Source organism: Staurois parvus, unplaced genomic scaffold (assembly GCF_062004578.1).
Source record: "Staurois parvus isolate SC_StPar_1 unplaced genomic scaffold, SC_StPar_1.0 ptg000887l, whole genome shotgun sequence".
In the NCBI taxonomy this organism is placed as follows: Eukaryota; Metazoa; Chordata; class Amphibia; order Anura; family Ranidae; genus Staurois; species Staurois parvus.
Genome location: NW_028318683.1, coordinates 1,502,861 through 1,529,466, shown reverse-complemented (window position 1 = coordinate 1,529,466; position 26,606 = coordinate 1,502,861). Strand labels below are relative to the sequence as shown.

Sequence of the window (26,606 nt, the reverse complement as noted above, 5' to 3'; positions counted from 1 at the left end):
ATACCAACGATGGGGCACCATTCCTTCCACTGATACCAACGATGGGGCACCATTCCTTCCACTGATACCAACGATGGGGCACCATTCCTTCCACTGATACCAACGATGGGGCACCATTCCTTCCACTGATACCAACGATGGGGCACCATTCCTTCCACTGATACCAACGATGGGGCACCATTCCTTCCACTGATACCAACGATGGGGCACCATTCCTTCCACTGATACCAACGATGGGGCACCATTCCTTCCACTGATACCAACGATGGGGCACCATTCCTTCCACTGATACCAACGATGGGGCACCATTCCTTCCACTGATACCAACGATGGGGTACCATTCCTCCCACTGATATCAATGATGGGGCACTATTCCTACCACTGATACCAATGATGGGGCACTATTCCTCCCACTGATACCAATGATGGGGCACTATTCCTCCCACTGATACCAATGATGGGGCACTATTCCTCCCACTGATACCAATGATGGGGCACTATTCCTCCCACTGATACCAATGATGGGGCACTATTCCTCCCACTGATACCAATGATGAGGCACTATTCCTCCCATTGACACCAATGATGGTGCCCCATCATTAGTGTCAGTGGGAGGAATAGTGCCCCATCATTGGTGTCAGTGGGAGGAATAGTGCCCCATCATTGGTGTCAGTGACACCAATGATGGGACACTATTCCTCCCACTGACACCAATGACACTTGCTGACCCCTGTTCCAGTATGGTGCTGCTGCAGCCAGCATATGTGGTTGCAGCAGCACCTCTGCACTGCACACTTACCGGCTGCTCCCTCACTCGATTTTCGTGGGTCCGCTTGGCTCCGCCTCCTCGCCCGTGATTGGCCGCCTGTGTGCCTTTCCTGAGCTACAGTTCTGGCGGCCAATCACCGGTGAGGAGGCGGAGCCGAGCGGCAGGAGTGAGGGAGTGGCCGCAGTGACTGAAGGAGCAGCGCTTCCTGGATGGATCGTCGTGGGAGCCAGGTAAGGTACAGCAGCCCTCTGCCCACCCCTGTACTTAGTGTCCCTTCCGTCGGAAGGGGAGGGGGGGGAGGACGGCGGCAGCACAGCGCCGCCCCCCTAAAAAGTGCCGCCCTGACGTATACCGGCGTATAAGACGACCCCCGACTTTTGATAAGATTTTCAAGGGTCAAAAAGTCATCTTATACGCCGGAAAATACGGTATATTTAATAGTGCCAAGGATAGAAGGGTTTGTTTTTTCTTTTTTTTAAGTTTCTTTGTATAGTGTTTGAACCTATATATAAATGACATTGTATATTTGTTCATTAAATAGAGTTCATGTTGTGCCACCTACTTAGTATTACTGTGCAGTGACTCTATTGCTCTTTTTATCTTATAGGACTGCAGGAATGTAGACAGAGGACTAGAGTAAATGTTTTAAACACTTTCTATATAGCTGATCCTGAAACTATTCATATGAGAGATGCTTACAGAACTGTCCCTAGAGGGATGCTAACTGAACTGTCTGATATACAGGTGGCCACTAGAGGGAGCCTCTACACATCTGTACATAGTACACAATCATCAGAACAGAAATGAAGTAAATAAGTGCGCATCACATCAATTATGACTTTACTTTAGGTAAACCACACGACCACAATGTAAATAGGGCAATCACTAAAAACACATTCCAATTTTCCCTGAATTCATTATCTTACCAAAGGCAGCAGCCGGAATCTTCACAATCATGAAGATGGCAATGGTTGCACTTGCGTTGGGCCTCTGCAGTGTTTTAACCACTTCAAGTCTGGACACTTTCACCCCCTTCCTGTCCAGGCCAATTTTCAGCTTTCAGCGCTATCACACTTTGAATGACAATTGCGAGGTCATGCAACAATGCACCCATATTAATTTTTTTAGCATTTTTTTGGGACAGATAAAAAAAAACTTATTTTGGTGGTATTTATTCACCACTGGGATTTTTATTTTTTTTGCTATGTAAATGAAAAAGTCCAAAACTTTTGAAAAAAAGTGTTTTTCTTAAAAAAATTTGCAAATAAATAATATTTCATCATAAATCTTGGCCAAAATTTATTCTGTTATCTTTTTAGTAAAAAAAAAAAAAAAAAAATACACAATATAACCCAAATTAGTTTATAACCAAAAATTATAGTTTTTAAACTTTTTTTTACATTTTATATTATTGTTTTTTTTTTTTACATACTGTCACCCTAGCAGTACAGTGTCACCATGGTGACACTGTACTACTTGTGTGGGGTGAAGATTTTTTTTTTTTTTTTTACACCGATTGCTTTTACACCCATAAAGGCTGTAAAAGCAAAAATTTCTCCTCTCTGGCTGCATCCTTGCAGCCATTGAGAAATACTGTGTGAGCTGTGATTGGTCACAGCTTGTCACATGGTACAAGGCTGTTGTGAATAGCCTTGTACCATGTGACCTCTGTGATCATTGACAGATTTCACACGTAGTAAGCAATGATGTCAGAAGGGACATCTTGCTTACTACTCTGCATGTGATCACTGAATGGCCAATCAGTGATCACATGATCGGGACCTCGCACAGAGGTCCCGTCCGACGATCGGTGTTCCACTGTATCCGAAGGACACAGCGGGCACTGGATCGCGGTGCTGCGCGCTGCCAGGAAGAGCGCACAAGCAGAGGTTGGGGAGGCCATTTATAAATGGCCACCCACCCCTGAACTGCCACCATCCGTCCGTTTATATACAACAGCCAGACGGTAGGTGGTTAAAGGAGAAATGTGTTTTGTGCATAACAACCATTTGCTTTCCTCATACGGGAGGATACAAGGGGGGATATGATGGTCTGCTATGTGTAATAAAGTTCTACTTGCAGCCACTGATGGTAAGGAGCCTGTGTTTACCTCCCAATGATATACTCACTGAGGAGTGCTTCCAATAAGTGACCACGTCTTCCATATTGTGCAGCGGATTCAGCAGGAAATGATCTCTCCATTCCAGCCAATCAATGGTCAGCGTCCCGTCACGGTCCATGCTATAAAGGAACACTGCGTCAGGTCCATTGTGTCAGAGGCATGGTTTGTGGAATGACAACATGCTACACAAAGTGGTAGATAAAAGTCTTTACGTGAAGGGAAATACCTAGGCTGTCATTGCAATCCTCTCCAGAAAATGCTAGTTTTCTGGCTGTTGCGACAACTCTCTGGCTTCTGTACATTCTAAATCACTGACCCAGCAAGGTAGAGATCGGTACACTGAACTTGCAGAATATTTGCCCTCACCACTGCTTCCTGTGACAACCCAAGAATTCTGGATTTCCAATTACTTATCAATGCTCATCAGCACCAATAGGGAGGGTGAATCTCTCCGGCAGGAACACAGACGGCAATAAAAACATGACAGAGGAGCCAACCCCCTCACCACTAAATAGTGTTTGGGCTTTACATAACCTTTCCAGTTGGCAGGGAGCTGGTCCTTTGAAAGTTAAGAGGCATTACATGGGTGGCCCGGTTATTATTATTATTATACAGGATTTATATGGCGCCAACAGTTTGCTCAGCGCTTTACAATATAACAGGAGACAATACAGCAACAATACAGTTCAATACAAGAGGGATAGGAGGGCCCTGATCCTTGGAGCTTACAATCTAAGAGGGAGGGGCTAGTGGTACAAAAGGTAGTAACTGTGGGGGATGGACTGGTAGGAGCAGTAGAAGATTCCATTATTAGCTGAGGGCAGGATAGGCTTCCCTGAAGAGAGAGGTTTTTAGAGATTGCCTAAAAGTGGGTAGAGTTGGTGATAATCTGATAAATTGGGGTAGAGAGTTCCAGAGGATGGGGAGGCTCTGGAGAAGTCCTGGAGATGAGCATGGGAGGAGGAAACAAAGGGAGCTAGAGAGCAGGAGGTCGTGGGAGGAGTGGAGTGTACAGTTTGGGTGATATTTGGAGACAAGATTGGTGATGTAATTTGGGGCAGAGTTATAAATGACTTTATATGTTATTGTTAATGTTTTTAATTTTATCTGTTGGGAAATGGGAAGCCAGTGGAGGGATTGGCAGAGAGGGGTGGAGGACACTGAGTGGAGGCCAGTGGAGGGATTGGCAGAGAGGGGTGGAGGACACTGAGTTGAGGTCAGTGGAGGTATTGGAAGAGAGGGGTGGAGGACACTAAGTGGAGGCCAGGTTAGGAATTGGCAGAGAGGGATGGAGTACACTGAAGGGAGGTCAGTGGAGGGATTGGCAGAGAGGGATGGAGGACACCGAGTGGAGGTCAGTGGAGGGATTGGCAGAGAGGGGTGGAGGACACTGAGTGGAGGCCAGTGGAGGGATTGGCAGAGAGGGATGGAGGACACTGAGTGGAGGCCAGTGGAGGGATTGGCAGAGAGGGGTGGAGGACACTGAGTGGAGGCCAGTGGAGGGATTGGCAGAGAGGGGTGGAGGACACTGAGTGGAGGCCAGTGGAGGGATTGGCAGAGAGGGGTGGAGGACACTGAAGGGAGGTCAGTGGAGGGATTGGCAGAGAGGGGTGGCAGATACAGAACGGTTAGTAAGGTGGATGGGTCTGGCAGCAGCATTCATGACAGACTGAAGAGGGGTTAGCCTGCGATGAGGTCGGCCAATGAGGAGGGAGTTACAATAGTCAAGGTGTGATATAACAAGGGAGTGAATAAGTTGCTTAGTGGTTTCCGAGGTTAGGAACGGGCGTATCTTGGAGATGCTGTGGAGGTGAAGTCTACAAGATTTGGACTGCGTTTGGATTTGGGGGTGAAAGGACAGATGGGAGTCTAGGATTACCCCTAGTACCCTGGCATGAGGGGAGGGACTGATGGTTGTATTACTGGTCTTGAAGGAGACGTCAGGGGAGGGGGAACGAAAATTCAGAATGCCAGACGCATTACATGGGCATCCCGGTTATGCGATCACTGTGATTGGATGCCGCAGTGATGACATGATGGGGAGCCTGCCCCACCACCTCCCAATCATAAACAATGACCAGACGCTGTTGGTGACAGGTCAGCATTAAAGCAGCATTATTATTATTATTATACAGGATTTATATAGCGCCAACACTTTGCTCAGCACTTTACTAAATGAAGGCAGACATTACAGTCACAATACAATTTGGTACAAGAGGGAACAGAGGTTCCACCCAAACGTGGAAGCTCTGTTTATCTGCCTCCCCCCCCCCCCCCCCGGCCACATTTGGCACCTTTTGAGGGGGAGGGGGGGGAAGCAGGTACCCAGCTCAGTTTGCTGCGGCCCCCCCCTCCCCTGAAGCCCTCTGAGAAACTCAACAGGTCCTAGAGGACTGTGACCCAATCACAAAGAACAGCGCGCTTCGCACATGTGCAATAGGAAACCTTTCGGCTACACTGTGGGTTTCCCTTAGTCAAGATGGCGGTGACATATTGGAAAATATGGACCACTATAAAGATCAAACAGTTTTGGCTCCTCAGTCTAGCTCTGTCTCTTAGCTCTGTACGTTCCCCGGTGGCCAGGGGCTCTTGCCTGAGTGGGGTCAGGAGGTTAAGCGGAGGGGTGTGCTCTGCTCTCCTTTTCTCTTCTCCCTTCCTTAACCTCCCCCCCCCCCCACTTCCATTCTTCTTCTTTCTCCCTTTTTTTTCTTTTTCTGTTTGTTACTCTACTGGAGTTGAATGTTTGGTTGCTGTATTTTGTACACAGACAGAATGTAAAGACGGGATAATGGTTCTTTTGTTTGTAGCTGTGGTCGGTCCTTGGGTCACAGCAGGCAATCAGATGTGGATTGTTGGCCTCTCTGTCCATTCCAAATTATAATACAGGAAGGGCTCTCTTTACTGGTTCCTGATCAGAGTTTTGTGATTGGTCGATATGAACCTAAAACCAGACAAGTAATATAGGACAGGTGAACCTGACAGGTATGGGGCCTCCATTCTCTCACCTCAGCAGGATCTTGTGGGCCTGGTCTAGTGTGATATGGACGCCAAGGCTCTGGAAACATTGCTGGATCTCAGACACGTCAATGCGACCTGGAAGAGTGGGAAACAAGTCAAAGTAAATGAATATTTCTTTGATATACAATTGATTTTGCCATCCGCCTTCCTTGACTGCGACGACACGATCCTCCACCCCACCTCCCCCCCATCCCGCACAATCTGTGCTGCTGGAGGACTCTGGCCCTTGAAGGAAACCTGTTAGGGTGTACATATAGTCCAAGTAACATGGTTTCCTATGGGTCACATTCAGGGGCGGACTGACCATTTGGAAACTCGGGCACTGCCCGAGACCCCGGGGTCAGTAGGGGGCCCCCATGAGATGCCCCTGGTACCTTTTTCATAGGCTTTTTTGAGTTTGGGCAAGGACACAGGGGCCCCATGATCCCCTATTGCCCGGGGTTCTGTGGTGTGTCTCCCGCAGCGCGTTTCTCTGGCCGTCCTGTATTCCAGGAGGCTGGCATCTTTAGTGTGGGCACCCGGCTGTGACAGCTTGCGGCTTCACAGCCGGGTACCCACTGCGCATGTGCGAGTAGCGAAGCACGGGGTCAGTAAGGGGCCCCATGAGATGCCCCTGGTACCTTTTTCATAGGCTTTTTTGAGTTTGGGCAAGGACACAGGGGCCCCATGACCCCATATTGATCAGGGGCCCCATGAGTTGTCAGTCCGCCCCTGGTCACATTCACATCTGTGTGTTTTCCACCGGTGTGTTTTTTTGAAAGAGTCAGGGACTTTTTTCCTGCAGCAGGTTGTGTTTTTGGCTCCACAGACTTCAATGGAAACACAGCAGAAATGCATCAAAAAGAAATATACAGTAGGGCAAAAAAGTATTTAGTCAGCCACCAATTGTGCAAGTTCTCCCACTTAAAAAGATGAGAGAGGCCTGTAATTGGCATCATAGGTAGACCTCAACCATGAGAGACAAAATGAGAAAACAAATCCAGACAATCACATTGGCTGATTTGGAAAGAATTTATTTGCAAATTATGGTGGGAAATAAGTATTTGGTCACCTACAAACAAGCAAGATTTCTGGCTCTCATAGACCTGTACCTTCTTCTTTAAGGTACCTTCTGTCCTGCACTCATTACCTGTATCAATGGCACATGTTTGAACTTGTTATCAGTATAAAAGACCCCTGTCCACAACCTCAAACAGTCACACTCCAAACTCCACTATGGTGAAGACCAAAGAGCTGTCGAAGGACACCAGAAACAAAATTGTAGACCTGCACCAGGCTGGGAAGACTGAATCTGCAATAGGCAAGCAGCTTGGTGTGAACAAATCAACTGTGGGAGCAAAAATTAGAAAATGGAAGACATACAAGACCACTGATAATCTCCCTCAATCAGGGGCTCCACGCAAGATCTCACCCCGTGGGGTCAAAATGATCACAAGAACGGTGAGCAAAAATCCCAGGACCATGCGGGGGGACCTAGTGAATGACCTGCAGAGAGCTGGGACCAACGTAACAAAGGCTACCATCAGTAACACACTACGCCGCCAGGGACTCAGATCCTGCAGTGCCAGACGTGTCCCCCTGCTTAAGCCAGTACATGTCCAGGCCCGTCTGAAGTTTGCTAGAGAGCATTTGGATGATCCAGAAGAGGATTGGGAGAATGTCATATGGTCAGATGAAACCAAAATAGAACTGTTTGGTAGAAACACAACTCGTCGTATTTGGAGGAGAGAGAATGCCGAGTTGCATCCAAAGAACACCATACCTACTGTGAAGCATGGGGGTGGCAACATCATGCTTTGGGACTGTTTCTCCGCAAAGGGACCAGGACGACTGATCCATGTACAGGACAGAATGAATGGGGCCATGTATCGTGAGATTTTGAGTGCAAACCTCCTTCCATCACCAAGGGCATTGAAGATGAAACATGGCTGGGTCTTCCAACATGACAATGATCCCAAACATACCGCGCGGGCAACGAAGGAGTGGCTTCATAAGAAGCATTTCAAGGTCCTGGAGTGGCCTAGCCAGTCTCCTGATCTCAACCCCATAGAAAACCTTTGGAGGGAGTTGAAAGTCCGTGTTGCCCAGCGACAGCCCCAAAACATCACTGCTCTAGAGGAGATCTGCATGGAGGATGGGCCAACATACCAGCAACAGTGTGTGCCAACCTTGTGAAGACTTACAGGAAACGTCTGACCTCTGTCATTGCCAACAAAGGATATATAACAAAGTATTGAGATGAACTTTTGATATTGACCAAATACTTATTTTCCACCATAATTTGCAAATAAATTCTTTCCAAATCAGCCAATGTGATTGTGTGGATTTGTTTTCTCATTTTGTCTCTCATGGTTGAGGTCTACCTATGATGCCAATTACAGGCCTCTCTCATCTTTTTAAGTGGGAGAACTTGCACAATTGGTGGCTGACTAAATACTTTTTTGCCCCACTGTAACTCCTTGATGTTATCTGGGTTAATAAGCATGAATACCCAACATTCCTCCTGATACCATGCTCCACTGATATGACAATATATGAAGAAAAATATAGTATAATACAGCAAAACACCTTTATAATACACTTTATTAAAGTGCTTACATCACAACAGCTTTTAAAACGCCTTGTTATCGATATACCAAACCTCTGTGTAGTCCAGGAAACATCTACAAGTGTTTGATAGGATTTTGTCACTTTCCAAATTGGCCGGTGCTCCACTTCCAGTTCCCGTGTGCATCTGACGTCACTTCCCTTGACGCGTTTCGTCATCGGAAGTGACTTCAGACACACACGGGAATCGTATTTAGTTTCACACAGTGTATCTTTTATGCATTTATGCAATGACATATAAAGCCGTCCACAACTCTGCCCCAACTTACATCACCGATCTTGTTTCTAAATATCACCAAAACCGTCCTCTTTGCTCCTCGCAAGACCTCCTACTCTCTAGTTCCCTTGTCTCCTCCTCCCATGCTCATCTCCAAGACTTCTCCAGGGCGTCACCCATCCTCTGGATCTCCCTACCCCAATCTATCAGACTATCGCCTACTCTGCTCACTTTTAGGCGATCTCTGAAAACCTCTCTCTTCAGGGAAGCCTATCCCGTCCTCTGCTAATACTGGAATCTTCTACTCTTCCAACCAGTCCATCCCCCACAGTTACTACCTTTTGTACCACTAGCCCCTACCTCCTAGATTGTAAGCTCCAAGGATCAGGGCCCTCCTATCCCTCTTGTATTGAACTGTATTGTTGCTGTATTGTCTCCCGTTATATTGTAAAGTGCTGAGCAAACTGTTGGCGCTAAATAAATCAATGCATAATTTTTATATAGGATTTATAAAGGATAATGCACTATGTAAATTTTCTTTTTTTTGAGGTTGCATTGGTCGTGAAAGCCATTTGGGAGGCTCAGACACTTGGATTATTTTTGGAATCACCATTTATGATTATAGTTTGAGGACACAAGTGTGTGGTTTTTTGCATATTAACTTGATTTTGGACACTATTATTAATTTGGACAATTTTTTAATGTATAATTTTATACTTTTTGTTTTCACATTGTGGAAGATGTTTGTTTAAGTGGCATATTAATTATTATAGATATAGATACACTTTCAAGGGTGAAGATGAGACTTTATGCTATATATATATATATATACACACACACACACACACACTTTTGGGGCGTTACCGTAATTATTTATATTTAAAAAAATATACGCAGGCATCTTGTAGTGCAGCAGTTTGCTTCTTAATTTAACTCAATATCATTCACATAGGCAGACAGGGGCGCAATAAAAAAAGGGAGGCTGAGCAGCTGTTTTACCATCCCCCTCGTTCCCCCAAACACCCACCTAAAGAGAATGCAGCTACTCTGGGCTGTACACATATAATTGCAGTGAATCAAAGGAAAAATTAAACCCCTTGTCACATTCAGGGGGCAGTACCAGTGAATGGGGCCATGCCGCTATCGTGTGCAATGTTTTACCCCCCGTAGGAAAGCTGCCAGTTTAATTTAAGAGGAACTCCACCAATTATCTTTAGTGCATAGTAGTCCAGCTTAGCTCAATGTTAGTATCCATATCTGACATTCAGAGGGCCACTTGGGATCCTAGAAATCAAAAATAGTCAGCACTACATACAGTGATAGCCACAATCTTCTGAGTGCTGCCCAGCAGCTTTCCATCTGCACAATGATCACAGGAGGAGGGGGGGTCACTCAGAATTGTCACCCTTTACAGAAAGCATTTTTATTTTCAAAGTATACAAGGCATTCTCTGATTGGCTGAGGTGCAGATGAGGGGGGTAGACGATGTCACAATCTCTACCTCGTCCAATCAGAGAACTCCTCGTATTCATTGTAAAAAATACAGTGTGCAATATGAAGGGCGGCAATGCCAAGCGAGTGACCCCCTGTGTTCTATGTGTAGCAGGGAAGTTGCTGGAGCAGCACCCACAGTCTCACTGTATGTATCGCGGGCTACTACAGCGATTTACAGCATCCCCAGCGGCCCTCCAGATATCAGATATGGATACTTACACCGTGCCAAGCTGGACCAGTTTGCAAAAAAGATCAAAGAGTTCAGAAGCGGCACAGCTTCATCAGATAATCACTGCCACGGGAAACTGAAATCACAGCAGCTGGGCCACAATTCCCAGAATGACTTCTTGTTTCCCGCCACACAAGATATTTGTCTTGAGAGTATGTTTTTCTCTTTTATATCTTTGGATAAATCTTGGATAATGCACTAGGTGTGTGCGCCACCTGTCTATTCTTTTTCCAGTGGTTGATTTCCCCCATCTGAGGAGGGCTGCACCCCTGAAGCATCATCTTAGGCCACCTCTGTCCTGGTCCCCTTGGCTTCCCTTTGGCAATTCATTTCCTGGAGCGCTGGAGAGTTCACACGATATCCCTCCTCATACTTATTTGAAGCAGATCCGATCCAGCAATGTGCATGAGAGCCGCAGCTCTCCAGGGACCATTGGATCCTGCTGCTGTCAATCAAAGCCAGTGAGCCAATCCGGGACCATTGGATCCTGCTGCTTTTCATCACAGCCAGTGAGCCAGTCTGGGACCATTGGATCCTGCTACTGTCAATCAAAGCCAGTCCGTGACCACTGGATCCTGCTACAGTTAATCAAAGCCAGTCTGTGACCATTGGAGCCTGCTGCAGTCCATCAAAGCCAGTGAGCCAGTCTGGGACCATTGGATCCTGCTACTGTCAATCAAAGCCAGTGAGCCAATCCGTGACCACTGGATCCTGCTGCAGTCCATCAAAGCCAGTGAGCCAGTCTGGGACCATTGGATCCTGCTACTGTCAATCAAAGCCAGAGAGCCAATCCGTGACCACTGGATCCTGCTGCTGTCCATCAGTCCTCATGCACACAGGACGTTTTTACAGCGGCTGTTTTTGGCTTTTGATGTTTTTTTTCTACAGCTAGTAAACCCCCCCAGCATGCTCTCCTACGTGTCCGCCCCCGGCATGTTCTCCTACGTGTCCGCCCCCGGCATGTTCTCCTACGTGTCCGCCCCCGGCATGTTCTCCTACGTGTCCATGCACACATAGACTGGAATCAGCGTTTTATAGCTGGGGCAATTTTTGTCTAGAAAAAAAACCCAGGACCAGTGGGTTTCTAGGAGTTTTTTAGCTGTAAAAATGCAGAAAATGTGGCAAAACACGGTAAATCGCAGCAAACCAGTGTTTTTGGACCTTGTTTTGACAAAAAATAATTTTTTTTTTTGGGTCAGAAAAAGCTAAAAAATGCAAATGAGAAAAAACTCGGCAAAACACAGAAAAACTCACGTTAGCGTGACTTTACACAGCTAACATTACCAGTGTTATTATAACGCCCCGTGTACATGAAGCCTTGAAGCCAGTGAGCCAATCCGAGACCATTGGATCCTGTCGCTGTCCATCAAAGCCAGTGAGCCAATCCGGGACCACTGGATCCTGCCACTGTCCATCAAAGCCAGTGAGCCAATCCGGGACCATTGGATCCTGCCGCTGTCCATCAAAGCCAGTGAGCCAATCCGGGACCATTGGATCCTGCCACTGTCCATCAAAACCAGTGAGCCAATATGGGACCATTGGATCCTGCCACTGTCCATCAAAACCAGTGAGCCAATATGGGACCATTGGATCCTGCCACTGTCCATCAAAGCCAGTGACCCAATCCGGGACCATTGGATCCTGCCACTGTCCATCAAAACCAGTGAGCCAATCTGGAACCATTGGATCCTGCTGCTGTCCATCAAAGCCAGTGAGCCAATCTGAGACCATTGGATCCTGCTGCTGTCCATCAAAGCCAGTAAGCCAATCCGGGACCATTGGATCCTGCCACTGCCCATCAAAACCAGTGAGCCAATCTGGGACCATTGGATCCTGCCACTGTCCATCAAAACCAGTGAGCCAATCTGGGACCATTGGATCCTGCCGCTGTCCATCGAAGCCAGTGAGCCAACCTGGGACCATTGGATCCTGCTACTGCCCATCAAAGCCAGTTAGCCAACCTGGGACCATTGGATCCTGCTGCTATCAATAACAGCCAGTGAGCCCATAAGGAACGAGTGGGGGCAAGCTGTGCTCTGTGTGCTAATTGGACAATGTATATTCACAGGAGCGCGGCTCGGGGGTGAGCCTGCTCGAGTGCCCCTAAAGCAAGAGGCCTCTATTGGGGGCACTCAGCAGGAGAGAGGAGCCAGGACCGACAGCAGGGGACACAAAAAGAAGGGGATCAGGGCTGCTCTCTGCAACAACATTACACAGAGCAGGTAAGTATAACATGCTAAAAAAAATAACCTTCAGAATCACTTTAATGCAGAAGAGACAACGCATGTCTCTTTTCCATTAAAACTCCTGCCTGCTCGCCCCTAGTTTTTGGACTAAAGTTTCACTTTAAAGAGGAACTTCCCGCTCTCAGTCAACATGGACTATTTTTAATCCTTATGTTGCTAGCATTAGTAAATTAGGAAAAGTATGTCATTCACTTCTATTAAACTTCTTTTTTACATTTCTGCAGTTACTTCCTGGTTTCTAGGCCTAGGCAAATTATGTCATACATCCCAGGAGTCTTCAGGAGGGGAATTCTTAGCTAAGAACACCCTCCTGCCTGCATGCCTGAGCTAAGGGCAGATCGATTCCAGGAAGTAAATGTTACATGAATCACCTGCCCTTACTCAAGATGGCCACATCCAGAAATGCGACAGGGTGGTATCCAAAGTGATTTCTCAGCAAAATAAAGCATCGAGACATGGATGGGTGGGGGAGTTTGCTTTGAATATTAAAAATGAATTACATAGAATTTTTGGTTTGTGGTGCTCAGATGCAAGGCAGTGCTACTTTAACCACTTCCCATCCGGCCCATGTATATAAACGGCTGGACGAGAGCAGTGCAGGGGCAGGTGGCCATTTATAAACGTCCTCCCCGCTCCGCTCGTGCGCACTCCCTGGGAGCGCGCAGCACCGCGATCCGGTGATCGTTGCACGGGACCTCTGTGCGAGGTCCCGATCATGTGATCACTGATTGGCCAAAATGTGCGGTTGTTCAGTTCTGGCAGGGTGTCATATGACGCCCTCCGACGCAACCCCAGGGGCATGCACCTCTGTGATTGCTGTGTCGTACGGACACAGCTGAATATGTGATGTGGTAAAAGGCCAATCACAGCGGCCTTTTACCACATGATCAGCTGTGTCCAATGACAAAGCAGATCAAGTAAATATAGTTGCCGGTTATCAGATGCACTTTTCTCATGGTGTCACAACATGAAGAAAGTACTGCCAATAACCGGCAGTTGTCAGAGAACAGATCAGCACTGATCATCAGTGCCACCCACCTGTGCCCATCAGTGCCACCCACAAGTGCATGCCACCCATCAGTGCCGCCCAGCAATTCCACCCATCAGTGCCCAGTCAGTGCTGCCCATCATTGCTGCATATCAGTGCCACCCATCAGTGCTGCCTATCCGTGCCACCTCATCAGTGCCCATCAGTGCCACCCAGCAGTGCCCATCAGTGTCACTCAGCAGTGCCCATCAGTGCCACCCACAAGTGCATGCCACCCATCAGTGCTGCCCAGCAATTCCACCCATCAGTGCCCAGTCAGTGCTGCCCATCATTGCTGCATATCAGTGCCACCCATCAGTGCTGCCTATCCGTGCCACCTCATCAGTGCCCATCAGTGCCACCCAGCAGTGCCCATCAGTGTCACTCAGCAGTGCCCATCAGTGCCACCCACAAGTGCATGCCACCCATCAGTGCTGCCCAGCAATTCCACCCATCAGTGCCCAGTCAGTGCTGCCCATCATTGCTGCATATCAGTGCCACCCATCAGTGCTACCTATCCATGCCACCTCATCAGTGCCCATCAGTGCCGCCCAGCAGTGCCAACCATCAGTGCCCAGTCAGTGCTGCCCATCATTGCTGCCTATCCATGCCACCTCATCAGTGCCGCCCAGCAGTGCCCAGTCAGTGCCGCCCATCATTGCTGCATATCAGTGCCTCCTATCCATGCCACCTCATCAGTGCCCACCAGTACTGCCTATCCGTGCCCATCAGTGCTATCAGTGCAGCCTCATCATTGCACATCAGTGAAGGAGAAAAATGACCCATTTGCAAAATTTCATAATGGAAGCAAAGAAAAAACGTTTTTGCTCTTCCTTTCGTTTATAGTGCAAAAAAATAAAAACCCCAGTGGCGATTAAATACCACCAAAAACAGCTCTATTTGTGAGAAAAAAATTATAAAAATGTCATATGGCTACAATGTCGCATGACCGCGCAATTGTCATTCAAAGTGCGCCAGCGCTAAAAGCTGAAAATTGGCCTGGGCAGGAAGGAGGTATAAGTGCCCGTCATTCAACTATAGCGCGGTTGCCAAGTGGTTACATTCTGTAGTCAGTATGCCCTAGGAGTAGGTGCTGCTGTGTCGCACATTTCACAGAGCCCACCTTCTGAACTACAGAGGTGCTGGGAGGAGGAGTTTCAGGAGGCGCAGTCAGTACAGGAATCAATGATTGCAGGCAGCCAAGTACCATGGGATATGTAGTCCTTACTAATTTAGGAGACACTACAAAGCAAGCCGTTGTGAGAAAAGACGGTCGGCAGACAGGCAGCACTCAGAACATAAAAGGAGATTTTTCAAGATTGTCAATGATAATGATTGTGGTTTGCATGGTTATTACAATGCTGATGTTATAAAATGAACACTGTGTATACTGTGACCACAGAACGCCTTTACCTTGCAGCTCAGCGGTCAGCAGGAAGAATGGTAAAATGGCGCCCAAACTGGCTTTTTGCCCCAACTGCCTTTTTGCCCCAACTGCCTTTTTGCCCCAACTGCCTTTTTGCCCCAACTGCCTTTTTGCCCCAACTGCCTTTTTGCCGCTCTTCAGCCGCACATGTATGCGAGGGTCGTGCTGTGTGCGAATCGATGGTGTAGACGGGCCCTACGAGCCTAGCTGCAGGCTTGCATGGGAAAGGGAACTAAAACTAGAAAGTAATAAAATGTGACAACTCGCCCCGACATGACTGATGGATTGGAGGAGTGAGTAAAGCTCCGTACATGAACTGGTCATACAGTACAATCTCATGGAGGGAACATATGAAGCTACAATCAGCAGTACGAGGGGTCCAGATTTGTTTTTTTTTATAAACCTGTCACTTTAAGGACCACTAAAGTAAAAGAAAAAAAATAAATTGCTGGTCTGCCCCCCCACCCCCGACAGGGCTACCCCCCTCTGTACAGGGCTACCCCCCTCCCTCTGTACGTGTGTGTAGGAGGATCCAGTGGGGTCTAGGATTACGGATGTGTTATATATACACCATCGTTGTTGCGGTCCAAGCTGTTGAACATGATGAGCAGACGTTTCTCCCTCTCCTCCAGGTATCGGGTGAACTCCTCGAAGTTGAGCTGCCCATCCTGATCCGTGTCTCCCATTCGCAGGATCTCCTGAACACAGACAGAAAGATGAGAGAGGATGAGTGAAGCTGATCCATAGACACCCCAATAAAGCTGGATTTATACTCCCCATACCCAGTTAGGCCTTCAGCTTTGTTACAGAGCCGTGTGAACAGCAAGCTTTGCTGAAGCTTTTAAAGTACCATTCAGCTCCAGATTGTAAATGTTGAACACGGATCCTAATGGGAGTGCTGATTGCCACTTTAAACAAGCTGCTAGCAAGCTTTACCGAGCATTCAACAAGCGTCAAGAAGTGCTAGCAGCTTGTTTAAAGTGGCAATCAGTACTCCTGTTAGGTTCTGTGTTCAACATTAACCTCCCTAGCGGTCTGATTATGTCAGTATTTCTGTGCTCAAAGCGGTACATTTTTTTGTATGGAAATATGTTGTTTTTTATCGTAGGCCTGTAATTCTTAGGAATAACTGAGCTCAGTGATGTGCGAACTTGGCACTCCATTTCAAATTTCAGTGTTTTTGGTTTGATTACATTATTGAGTTAAATGTATTATATTATTATTTTTTTATTATTATTTATTATATTATAATTTAAGATTTCGTGTTTCAAGTTTTATTATATCTGGGATGTTTACAAATATTATTATTATTATACAGGATTTATATATTATTATACAGGATTTATATAGCGCCAAACAGTTTGCTCAGCGCTTTACAATATAATGGAAGCAGGGGCAGACTGACCATTTGGAAACTCAGGCACTGCCCGAGGGCCCGGGGTCAGTAGGGGGCCCCATGAGATGCCCCTGGTACCTTTTTCATAGGCTTTTTTGAGTTTGGGCAAGGACACAGGGGCCCCATGATCTCCTATTGCCCGGGGGCCCCATGAGTTGTCAGTCCGCCCTTGAACGGGAGACAATACAGCAATGATAAAGTTCAATACAAGGGGGATAGGAGGGCCCTGATCCTTGGAGCTTACACTCTAGGAGGTAGGCTTGTTCGGACAGATTTCACTGAGTTATTGCTAAGAATTACAGGCCTACAATAAAAAAACAACAAGCAGTTAGTCAGTTCTCCCCAGTGTCAGAATGCCCATCGCAGTCCCGCTATAAGTCGCTGCCTTCTTTAAAATCCCAATATCTATACCGCCGCCATTTGTAAACACTATAACTTTCACGTAAACCAATTAATTTACACGTATTGGGATTTTTTTTTTTTTTTTTATTTTAGCAAAGACGTCGCAGAATACATTATGGCCTAAATATGAAGAAATTATATTTTTTTTATTTTTTAAAAATTGCTTAATAGCAAAAAGTCAAAAAAAATGGTTTTTTTGGTAAAAAAAATGGTCACTTTTTGTTTATAGCGCAAAAAATAAAATCGCAGAGGCGATCAAATACCACCGAAAGAAAGATTTTTATTAGCACGGATCACTGTATTGGTGTCACTGTGCATGTCAGTGACACCAAGTCAGTCCCCCCCCCCCCCCCCCAGTGTCAGAATGCCCGCCACATAAGTCGCTGATCGCCGTTATTACTAGTAAAAAAAAAAAAAAAAAAATCCCAGTATCTATACAGCCATTTGCAAATGCTATAACTTCTACATAAACCAATGAATTTACACGTATTGGGATTTTTTTTTCTTTAGCAAAGACATGGAGCAGAATACATTTTGGCCTAAATGTATGAAGAAATTAGATTTTTTTTAATTTTTTTAAAAATTGCTTAATAGCAAAAAGTCAAAAATAATGTTTTTTTGGTCAAAATTGTCACTTTTTGTTTATAGCACAAAAAATAAAAAATGCAGAGGTGATCAAATACCACCGAAAGAAAGCCTTTTATTAGCACTGATCACTGTATTGGTGTCACTGGGCATGTCAGTGACACCAAGTCAGTCCCCCCCCCCAGTGTCAGAATGCCCGCCACATAAGTCGCTGATCGCCGCCATTACTAGTAAAAAAAATCCTAGTATCTATACCGCCATTTGTAAACGCTGTAACTTCCACATAAACCAATTAATTTACACATATTGGGATTTATTTTTTCTTTAGCAAAGACGTCGCAGAATACATTTTGGCCTAAATTTATGAAGAAATTAGATTTTTAAAAAATTGCTTAATAGCAAAAAGTCAAAAATAATGTTTTTTGGTCAAAATTGTCAGTTTTTGTTTATAGCGCAAAAAAAAAAACAAAAAAACGCAGAGGCGATCAAATATCACCGAAAGAAAGCTTTTTATTAGCATGGACCACTGTATTAGTGTCACTGGGAATGTCAGTGACACCAAGTCAGTCCCCCTCAGTGTCAGAATGCCCGCTGCATAAGTCGCTGATCGCCGCCATTACTAGTAAAAAAAAAAAATCCCAGTATCTATACCGCCATCTGTAAACGCTATAACTTTCACGTAAACCGATTAATTTACACGTATTGGTATTTTTTTTAGCAAAGACATGTCGCAGAATACATTTTGGCCGAAATTTATGAAGAAATTAGATTTTTTAAATTTTTTAAAAATTGCTTAATAGCAAAAAGTCAAAAATAATGGTTTTTTTTTGGTAAAAAATTGTCACTTTTTGTTTATAGCGCAAAAAATAAAACCGCAGAGGCGATCAAATACCACCGAAAGCTTTTTATTAGCACGGATCACTGTATTGGTGTCACTGTGCATGTCAGTGACACCAAGTCAGTCCCCCCCCGTGTCAGAATGCCCGCCACACAAGTCGATGATCGCCGTTATTACTAGTAGAAAAAAAAAAATTCCAGTATCTATACCGCCATTTGTAAATGCTATAACTTCTACATAAACCAATTAATTTACACGTATTGGGATTTTTTTTTTTTTTAGCAAAGACATGACGCAGAATACATTTTACATTTATGAAGAAATTAGATTTAAATTTTTTACAAATTCCTTAATAGCAAAAAGTCAAAAATAATGTTTTTTGGTCAAAATTGTCAGTTTTTGTTTATAGCACAAAAAAAAAAAACGCAGAGACGATCAAATACCACCAAAAGAAAGCTTCATTTGTAGGAAAAAAAGGATATAAGTTTCATTTGGGTGCAGTCTGCATGACCGCACAATTGTCAAAGTAACGCAGCGCCGTAACGCAAAAAATGGCCTGGTCAGGAAGGGGGGGGGGGGGGGTAAATCCTCTGGAGGGCGAGTGGTTAATCCCCGATCAGTGTCTGTATTACCACTTGGCAGCCAGACAGCTTGGCGAAGAATTAAATATGACCTCCGGCTCCTCTCTGGGACTGAACTGGCTTCCTCTGATGTCACCGCACACTGTGAGCGTCTCATAATGTGCATTAGAAGCTGCAACAAGTCTGACAGCGCACTGGCACTGTGATGTAACAACGCACTGCAGAACATGAGCCCAACACCCACCAGCTCACACAATATGTGCAACAAAACGTATGCCCACCGAACAGACCCTTATGCAGGTCATAGACGGTTTATCGGCAGCATTTTCGCCCAAAAGAATAATCAGCCGATATTCACACCGTCAGTGGGGCAATGTCATCGGCCGATATTCACACCGTCAGTGGGGCAATGTCATCGGCCGATATTCACACCGTCAGTGGGGCAATGTCATCGGCCGATATTCACACCGTCAGTGGGGCAATGTCATCGGCCGATATTCACACCGTCAGTGGGGCAATGTCATCGGCCGATATTCACACCGTCAGTGGGGCAATGTCATCGGCCGATATTCACACCGTCAGTGGGGCAATGTCATCGGCTGATTTTCGCGGTTCCTCATTTCTTTTATCGGTCATGCAGGAAAATTTACGAAAAATGTCCAATTTTCGTAATCATTGGTGGCAACAGAACGACCGATGTTTCGTTTTTCGGCCGAAAATTCGGCTGATAAACAAACCGTCTATGGCCTGCATTAATGCATTAACCAGTGCACAGCGAGGGGTCATTTCAGATTAAATGCTTTCATTTATTTATTTATTTCAGGTACTTCTATAGCGCCATCAATGTACGCAGCGCTTTACATATATATTGTACATTCACACCAGTCCCTAACCCTCAAGGGGCGTACAATCTAAGGTCCCTAACTCACATTCATACATACACATACTAGGGACAATTTAGACAGGAGCCAATTCACCTACCAGCATGTCTTTGGAGTGTGGGAGGAAACCGGAGTTCCCGGAGGAAACCCACACAGGCACAGGGAGAACATGCAAACTCCAGGCAGGTAGTGCCATGGTTGGGATTCGAACCAACGACCCGAGTACTGCCAGGTGGAAGTGATAACCACTTAGCCACTGTGCTGCCCATTTATTTGTCGCCCAATGAGTGCAGACTGTGCTCAATCACCATCTTCCCCAGCCAGTGACACCATGACCTGGACGTGACAATCTACATGTCATTTCTGCGTCATTACCAGGGAGGGGAGAGCAGCAAACGGATGTTCACTGATCTTCATCTCCAGCAGGTGGCAGCCACCGTGCCGGTCCTGAGTCTACGGATGGACATGTGTGCAGGAGGGGGGGGGGGGGGGGGGGGGGGACTGGTAGTAACGGGGGTTTGTGGATACCATTGGATAGCTGCACAGCCATTGGATCAGATTTACAACCAACGGGAGCGTGTGCTCGATCGGATGGGAAGTTACGGCTATTCAAGCGTTTGCCGATTCAATGGTTATGATATAATCACACACTGATTGGATGATAAAGTTGAAGCGTGTATGGCCGCCATTAGAGGCCGAACAAATAAAAGTTTGCGGTCACTGAAGCGGTCCTGGTGGGACATCAGCCTCACAGCCACGGCAGAGAAAGGGTTACACAAAGGCCTGTGACATCAGAAAGGAACGTCTCCACTGGACACTATGGGGGGAAAGTGAGCAGAACTTTTTTTTTTTGGTTGAACTATTTGGACTTTTGTTTTTTTTTTTTCAGCCAGACTAACTATGTAGCTGTGTAAGGCAACCAATCCGCTTCTAGCTTTCATTTTGAAAACGCAACTGAATGAGCTAAAGATGGAAGCCGATTGGTTGCCATGCACAGCTGCTGGGGATCTGATACATTGCCGGCTATGATTACGTGTTGTCCCCATGTGGGACTTTCTATGGTGGGAGGTGTAACTCCGGGATTCTGTGTCACTCATTCTGATCGATGGTTTCCTTAGATAAACTCGTCAGCCTCATGGGAATAATCGGATCGATCGGAATGCTGCGACCTCCTCCTTCCTATGTGATGTCCGGCAGTAGAGATTCCCGGGGCAGCAGCAGACATATTTGCTCCTCACACCCTCAGGCTCTCCATGTTTCTCACAATACAAGTTGGGACGACTCATTAAAAACCATGCCCCCCCTATGTGGCCTCACGTCCAAGTCACTGTTATGTGGAGCCCAAGCTGCTCAGAGCTCCTCTAGTGGTGACTCTGCATATTGTCATGTGTCATACAAGAAGAATATGGGAAAGCAGGCGAACCGAACAGACTGCTCGGTACCATGTGATCACTGTGATGACCAATCACAGGGATCGCAGACAAACAGTGTACTGTTTACATTGAAGGAACCAATAGATGGAGGACTCATTCAACAGATCCAGATCAAAAGCTGCAGATATCCCCCCTCCCCCCAAGATTTCTGATCCCCATCTTGTTTCTGTATGTGACCTGCCTATTAACCCCTTCCCCTCCCTTAGTCTGCCCAATAACCCCTCCCCTCCCTTAGTCAGCCCATTAACCCCTCCCCTCCCTTAGTCAGCCCATTAACCCCTTCCCCTCCCTTAGTCAGCCCATTAACCCCTTCCCCTCCCCTAGTCAGCCCATTAACCCCTTCCCCTCCCTTAGTCAGCCCATTAACCCCTCCCCCGCCTTTACTCTGCCCATTAACCCCTTCCCCTCCCTTAGTCTGCCCATTAACCCCTCCCCTCCCTTAGTCTGCCCATTAACCCCTTCCCCTCCCTTAGTCAGCCCAGTAACCCCTCCCCCGCCTTTACTCTGCCCATTAACCCCTTCCCCTCCCTTAGTCTGCCCATTAACCCCTTCCCCTCCCTTAGTCAGCCTATTAACCCCTCCCCTCCCTTACTCTGCCCATTAACCCCTCCCCTCCCTTACTCTGCCCATTAACCCCTCCCTAGTTTGTCTATTAACCCCTCCCCTCCCTTAGTCTGCCTATTAACCCCCCTTCCCTTAGTCTACCTATTAACCCCTCCCCCTCATTTAGTCGGCACATTAACCCCTCCCTTAGTCGGCCCATTAACCCCTCCCCCTCCCTTAGTCGGCCCATTAACCCATTTTTGTCCCCAGAAGTATATGGTGACTGTCCCCCTCCAGAGAAAACAATAAAACCTGACAGGGGCTCTCCCCTCCCCCACAGGAACCTCCACTGACACAGTGTGAGTGATAACAAGCACTGGAGAATCATCTCCCTATATACAGGATATCAGTGCTGGGGGGGTAGGCTCTCATTGCTGGAAGTCTGATATTTCAGGGCCAGGTGTACAATTTCAGTGCAATATATCAGTGCTGGAAGTATGGTATTAGTGGCATGTGTAGGATATATCAGTTGCGGGAGCATGATATCAGTGTTGGGTATATGTTGTCAGTGCTGGGTGTAGGATATATCAGTGCCAGGGGTATTCAATGAGTGCCAGGTGTAGGATATCAGTGTTATGTGTATAATTCCAAAGTCAAGTGTAGGATATCAGTGCCAGGTGTGGGATATCAGTGCTGGAAGTAAGGTATAATAGTGTCAAGGGAATATCAGTGCAGGGTGTAGGATATATCAGTGTCAGGGGAATATCGGTGTAGGATATATCATTGCATGGGGTGTGATATCAGTGCTGGAAGTAGGATATATCAGTGTCAGGGGTACATCAGTGCAGGGTGTAGGATATACAGTATCAGGAGTATGATTCCAGTGCCAAATGTAAGATAACAGTGCTGGGTGTAAAAAATATCAGTGTTGGGAGTATGATATCAGTGCCAGGAGTAGCATATATATATCAATGCTGTGTGTAGGTTATCAATGCCAGGGATACCCAATCAGTGCTGGGTGTGGGAGATCAGTGCTGGGTGTGGGAGATCAGTGCTGGGTGTGGGAGATCAGTGCTGGAAGTATATCACTGCCAAGTGTAGGATATCAATGTCAGGGATAGAATATTAGTGGTGGTGTAGAATATGTCAGTGTCATGAATAAGAGATCAGTGCTGGGTGTAGGATATCTGTTCTGAGTGTGGGATATCAGTGCTGGAAGTATGATATATCAATGTGAGGGAAAGAATAATAGGTGTAAGATAAGTCAGTGTCATGAATAAGATCAGTGCTGGCTGTGGGGAGATCAGTGCTAGGTATATGATATCAGTGCTAGGTATATGATATCAGTGCTAGGTGATCGGTGCTGGGTGCATGATATCAGTGCTGGGTGTGGGTGATCAGTGTTGGGTGTACCTGCTGCTCCTGTAGGCAGTATATCAGTTTACAGGGTGTAGGAGATCACGGAGTTCCTCTCCCCCTATATCTCAGTGCTGGGAGTACCCACCTTCTGTGCTCCACCAGCACTGGGAGTACCCACCTTCCCGGTCTCCTCTCTCCCCTCCCCAGCACTGGGAGTACCCACCTTCCCGGTCTCCTCTCCCCCCCCCCCAGCACTGGGAGTACCCACCTTCCCGGTCTCCTCTCCCCCCCCCCCCCCCCAGCACTGGGAGTACCCACCTTCCCGGTCTCCTCTCCCCCCCCCCCCCCAGCACTGGGAGTACCCACCTTCCCGGTCTCCTCCCCCCCCCCCCCCCAGCACTGGGAGTACCCACCTTCCCGGTCTCCTCTCCCCCCGGCACTGGGAGTACCCACCTTCCCGGACTCCTCTCCCCCCGGCACTGGGAGTACCCACCTTCCCGGACTCCTCTCCCCCCGGCACTGGGAGTACCCACCTTCCCGGACTCCTCTCCCCCCGGCACTGGGAGTACCCACCTTCCCGGACTCCTCTCCCCGCGGCACTGGGAGTACCCACCTTCCCGGTCTCCTCTCCCCCCGGCACTGGGAGTACCCACCTTCCCGGACTCCTCTCCCCCCGGCACTGGGAGTACCCACCTTCCCGGTCTCCTCTCGCCCCGGCACTGGGAGTACCCACCTTCCCGGACTCCTCTCCCCGCGGCACTGGGAGTACCCACCTTCCCGGACTCCTCTCCCCCCGGCACTGGGAGTACCCACCTTCCCGGACTCCTCTCCCCCCGGCACTGGGAGTACCCACCTTCCCGGTCTCCTCTCCCCCCGGCACTGGGAGTACCCACCTTCCCGGTCTCCTCTCCCCCCGGCACTGGGAGTACCCACCTTCCCGGACTCCTCTCCTCCCCGGACCCCCAGGGCCTCCAGGCCGGCTCGCAGCTCGCTGATGTCCACATGTCCATCCTGGTTGGAGTCCAGCAGTCGGAAGATGTCGGAATACCTCCTCTCGGTGTCGGTGTCCCGGGGCCCCTCCATACTGGGAGATGATGAGGGGAGCCCTGTGGCCCCCGGGGGCCCCCCTTCCCTGTACGCAGCTGTAGAAATGCTCGCACCCCGTGTGCGGAGATATCCGTGTGTGTGCCGGGCCCGCCCGCACCGATTGTATGAGCGGAGGGAGCAGAGAGCCGCCCGACCGCACTGCGGAGCTCTCCAGCTGCTGAGCACTACTCGGCGGTCTCACTCCCAGCGCTGCACACAGACAGCCCACACATCTACCGGCCCCGCCCCCAGCTGAGGTGCGATTTATAGGGAAAAAATCTCTTCATCTCTCAATGATTCGTTGTAATTTTCATTTTATTTTATTCATTTTATTCCTTTCATTTGTAATTCGAATTATTTCTCCGCTATTCCGCCTTCTCTGTATTTATTATTGGAGAGGGAGGGGCCTCCAGAGAGGGGGGAGGGGATACAGAAAGGAGGGGGGAGGTCTAGAGAGAGGAGATCCAAAAAGGAAAAACTCCACAGAGAAGAGGAGATCCAGAGAATGGAGAAGAGGTTCAAAGATAGGAGAGAATATCCAGAAAGTGGAGAGGAGATCCTGAAAGAGAAGATCCAGAGAGGGGAGAGGAGTTTCAGAAAGATGATAGGAGATCCAGAGAATGGGGAAGAGGTCCAGAGAGAGAGAAGGGATCCAGAAAGTGGAGGTGAGATCCAGGGAATGGGGAGGAGATCCAGAGAGGGAAGAGGAGTCTCAGAAAGAGGAAAGAAAAGGTCCAGAGAGGAGATCCAGAGAATGGAGAGGAGACGCAGAGAAGGAAGAGGAGAGGGGAGAAGAGTTTCAGAAAGGGCAGAGGGGATCCAGACAGCGGAGAGGAGATCCAGAGAGGGAGAGGAGTTCCAGAAAGAGGACTGGAGTTCCAGAGAGGGGGAGGAGATCCAGAGAGGGCAGAGGAGATCCAGAGAGGGGAGAGGAGATCCAGAGAGAGGAGACTCAGAGAAGGGAGAGGAGATCCAGAGAGGGGAAGGGAGACCCAGAGACGGGAGAGAAGATCCAGAGAGGGGAGAAGAGATCCAAAGAGAGCAGAAGAGATCCAGAGACAGCAGAGGAGAGCCAAAGAGGGCAGAGGAGATCCATAGAGAGCAGAGGAGATCCAGAGAGGGGAGAGAAGATTCAGAAAGGGCAGAGGAGATCCAAAGATAGAGGAGATCCACAGAGGAAATAGGAGGAGATAGAGATCCAGAGAGGGACAGGAGTTCCCCAGAGAGAAGAGAGGAGTTGCAGAAAGAAGAGAGGAGAAGAGATCCAGAGAGGGCAGAGGAGATCCAGAGAGCAGAGGAGATTCGGAGAGGGGAGAGGAGATTCAGAGAGGGCAGAGGAGATCCATAGAGAAAATAGGAGATGCAGAGAGAGGAGATTGAGAAAGGGGAGAGTAGATGCATAGAGGGGGGAGAGGAGATCAAGAGAGGAAGAGAGATCCCCAGAGAGGGGAGAGGAGAGACCCAGAGAGGGGAGAGGAGAGATGCAGGGAGGGGTGAGGAGATCCAGAAAGGGTAGAGGAGTTGGGGAAAGGAGATCCAATGAGGAGGAGGAGATCCAGAGAAAGGAGAAGAGATCCAGAGAGGGCAGAGGAGATCCAAAGAGGGCAGAGGAGATCCAGAGAGGGCAGAGGAGATCCAAAGAGGGCAGAGGAGATCCAGAGAGGGCAGAGGAGATCCAAAGAGGGCAGAGGAGATCCAGAGAGGGCAGAGGAGATCCAAAGAGGGCAGAGGAGATCCAGAGAAGGCAGAGGAGATCCAAAGAGGAAATAGGAGATGCAGAGAGAAGGGAGGAGATTAAGAAAGGGGACAGGAAATCTAGAGAATGGAGAGGGGATCCTAAGAGAGGGGAGAGGAGAGACCCAGAGATGGGAGAGCAGAAACCAAGGGAGGGGCGAGGAGATCCAGAAAGGGGAGTGGAGTTGCAGAAAGAGGAGATCCAGAGAGGGGGAGGAGATCCAGAGAGAGTAGAGGAGATCCAGATAAGGGAGAGGAGATCCAGAGATGGGAGAGGAGTTGCAGAAAGAGGAGGGGGGATCCAGAAAGGGGAGAGGAGATTCAGACCGAGGAGAAGAGATCCAGAGAGGGGGAAGAGATGCAAAGAGAGGAGAGGAGATCCAGAGAGAGGAGAGGAGATCCAGGGAGGGGATGCAGAGAGGGGAGAGGGGATGCAGAGAGGGGATTCAGAGAGGGAGAGGAGATCCAGACTGGGAGATGAGATCCCCAGAGAGGAAGAGGAGATCCAGAGAGGGAGAGGAGATCCCCAGAGAGGGAAGAGGAGATCTCCAGAGAGGGAAGAGGAGATCCCGAGGGGAGAAAGGAGATCCAGAGGGGAGAGGGGAGCTCTACA

The 26,606-nt window shown here is 47.9% G+C and overlaps 1 protein-coding gene across 2 annotated transcripts in view; it reads right to left on the bottom strand.

Annotated features, from left to right (window-relative positions):
- Window positions 1-24,455, bottom strand: part of LOC149442419 (mitochondrial adenyl nucleotide antiporter SLC25A23-like) — a 72,590-nt gene extending 48,135 nt beyond the window's left edge. For both annotated transcript variants that reach the window (XR_016307195.1, XM_089656135.1), the window contains exons 1-4: window positions 24,107-24,455; window positions 15,727-15,853; window positions 5,897-5,984; window positions 2,899-3,010 (exon numbers count right to left, since the gene is read on the bottom strand). Coding sequence is in view for 1 of the 2 variants with exons in the window: in XM_089656135.1 (XP_089512261.1) it covers window positions 2,899-3,010; window positions 5,897-5,984; window positions 15,727-15,853; window positions 24,107-24,256 (477 nt within the window). In the remaining variant the exon portion in view is untranslated. The remainder of the gene's footprint in view (window positions 1-2,898; window positions 3,011-5,896; window positions 5,985-15,726; window positions 15,854-24,106) is intronic.
- Between the last annotated feature and the right edge of the window lie 2,151 nt (window positions 24,456-26,606).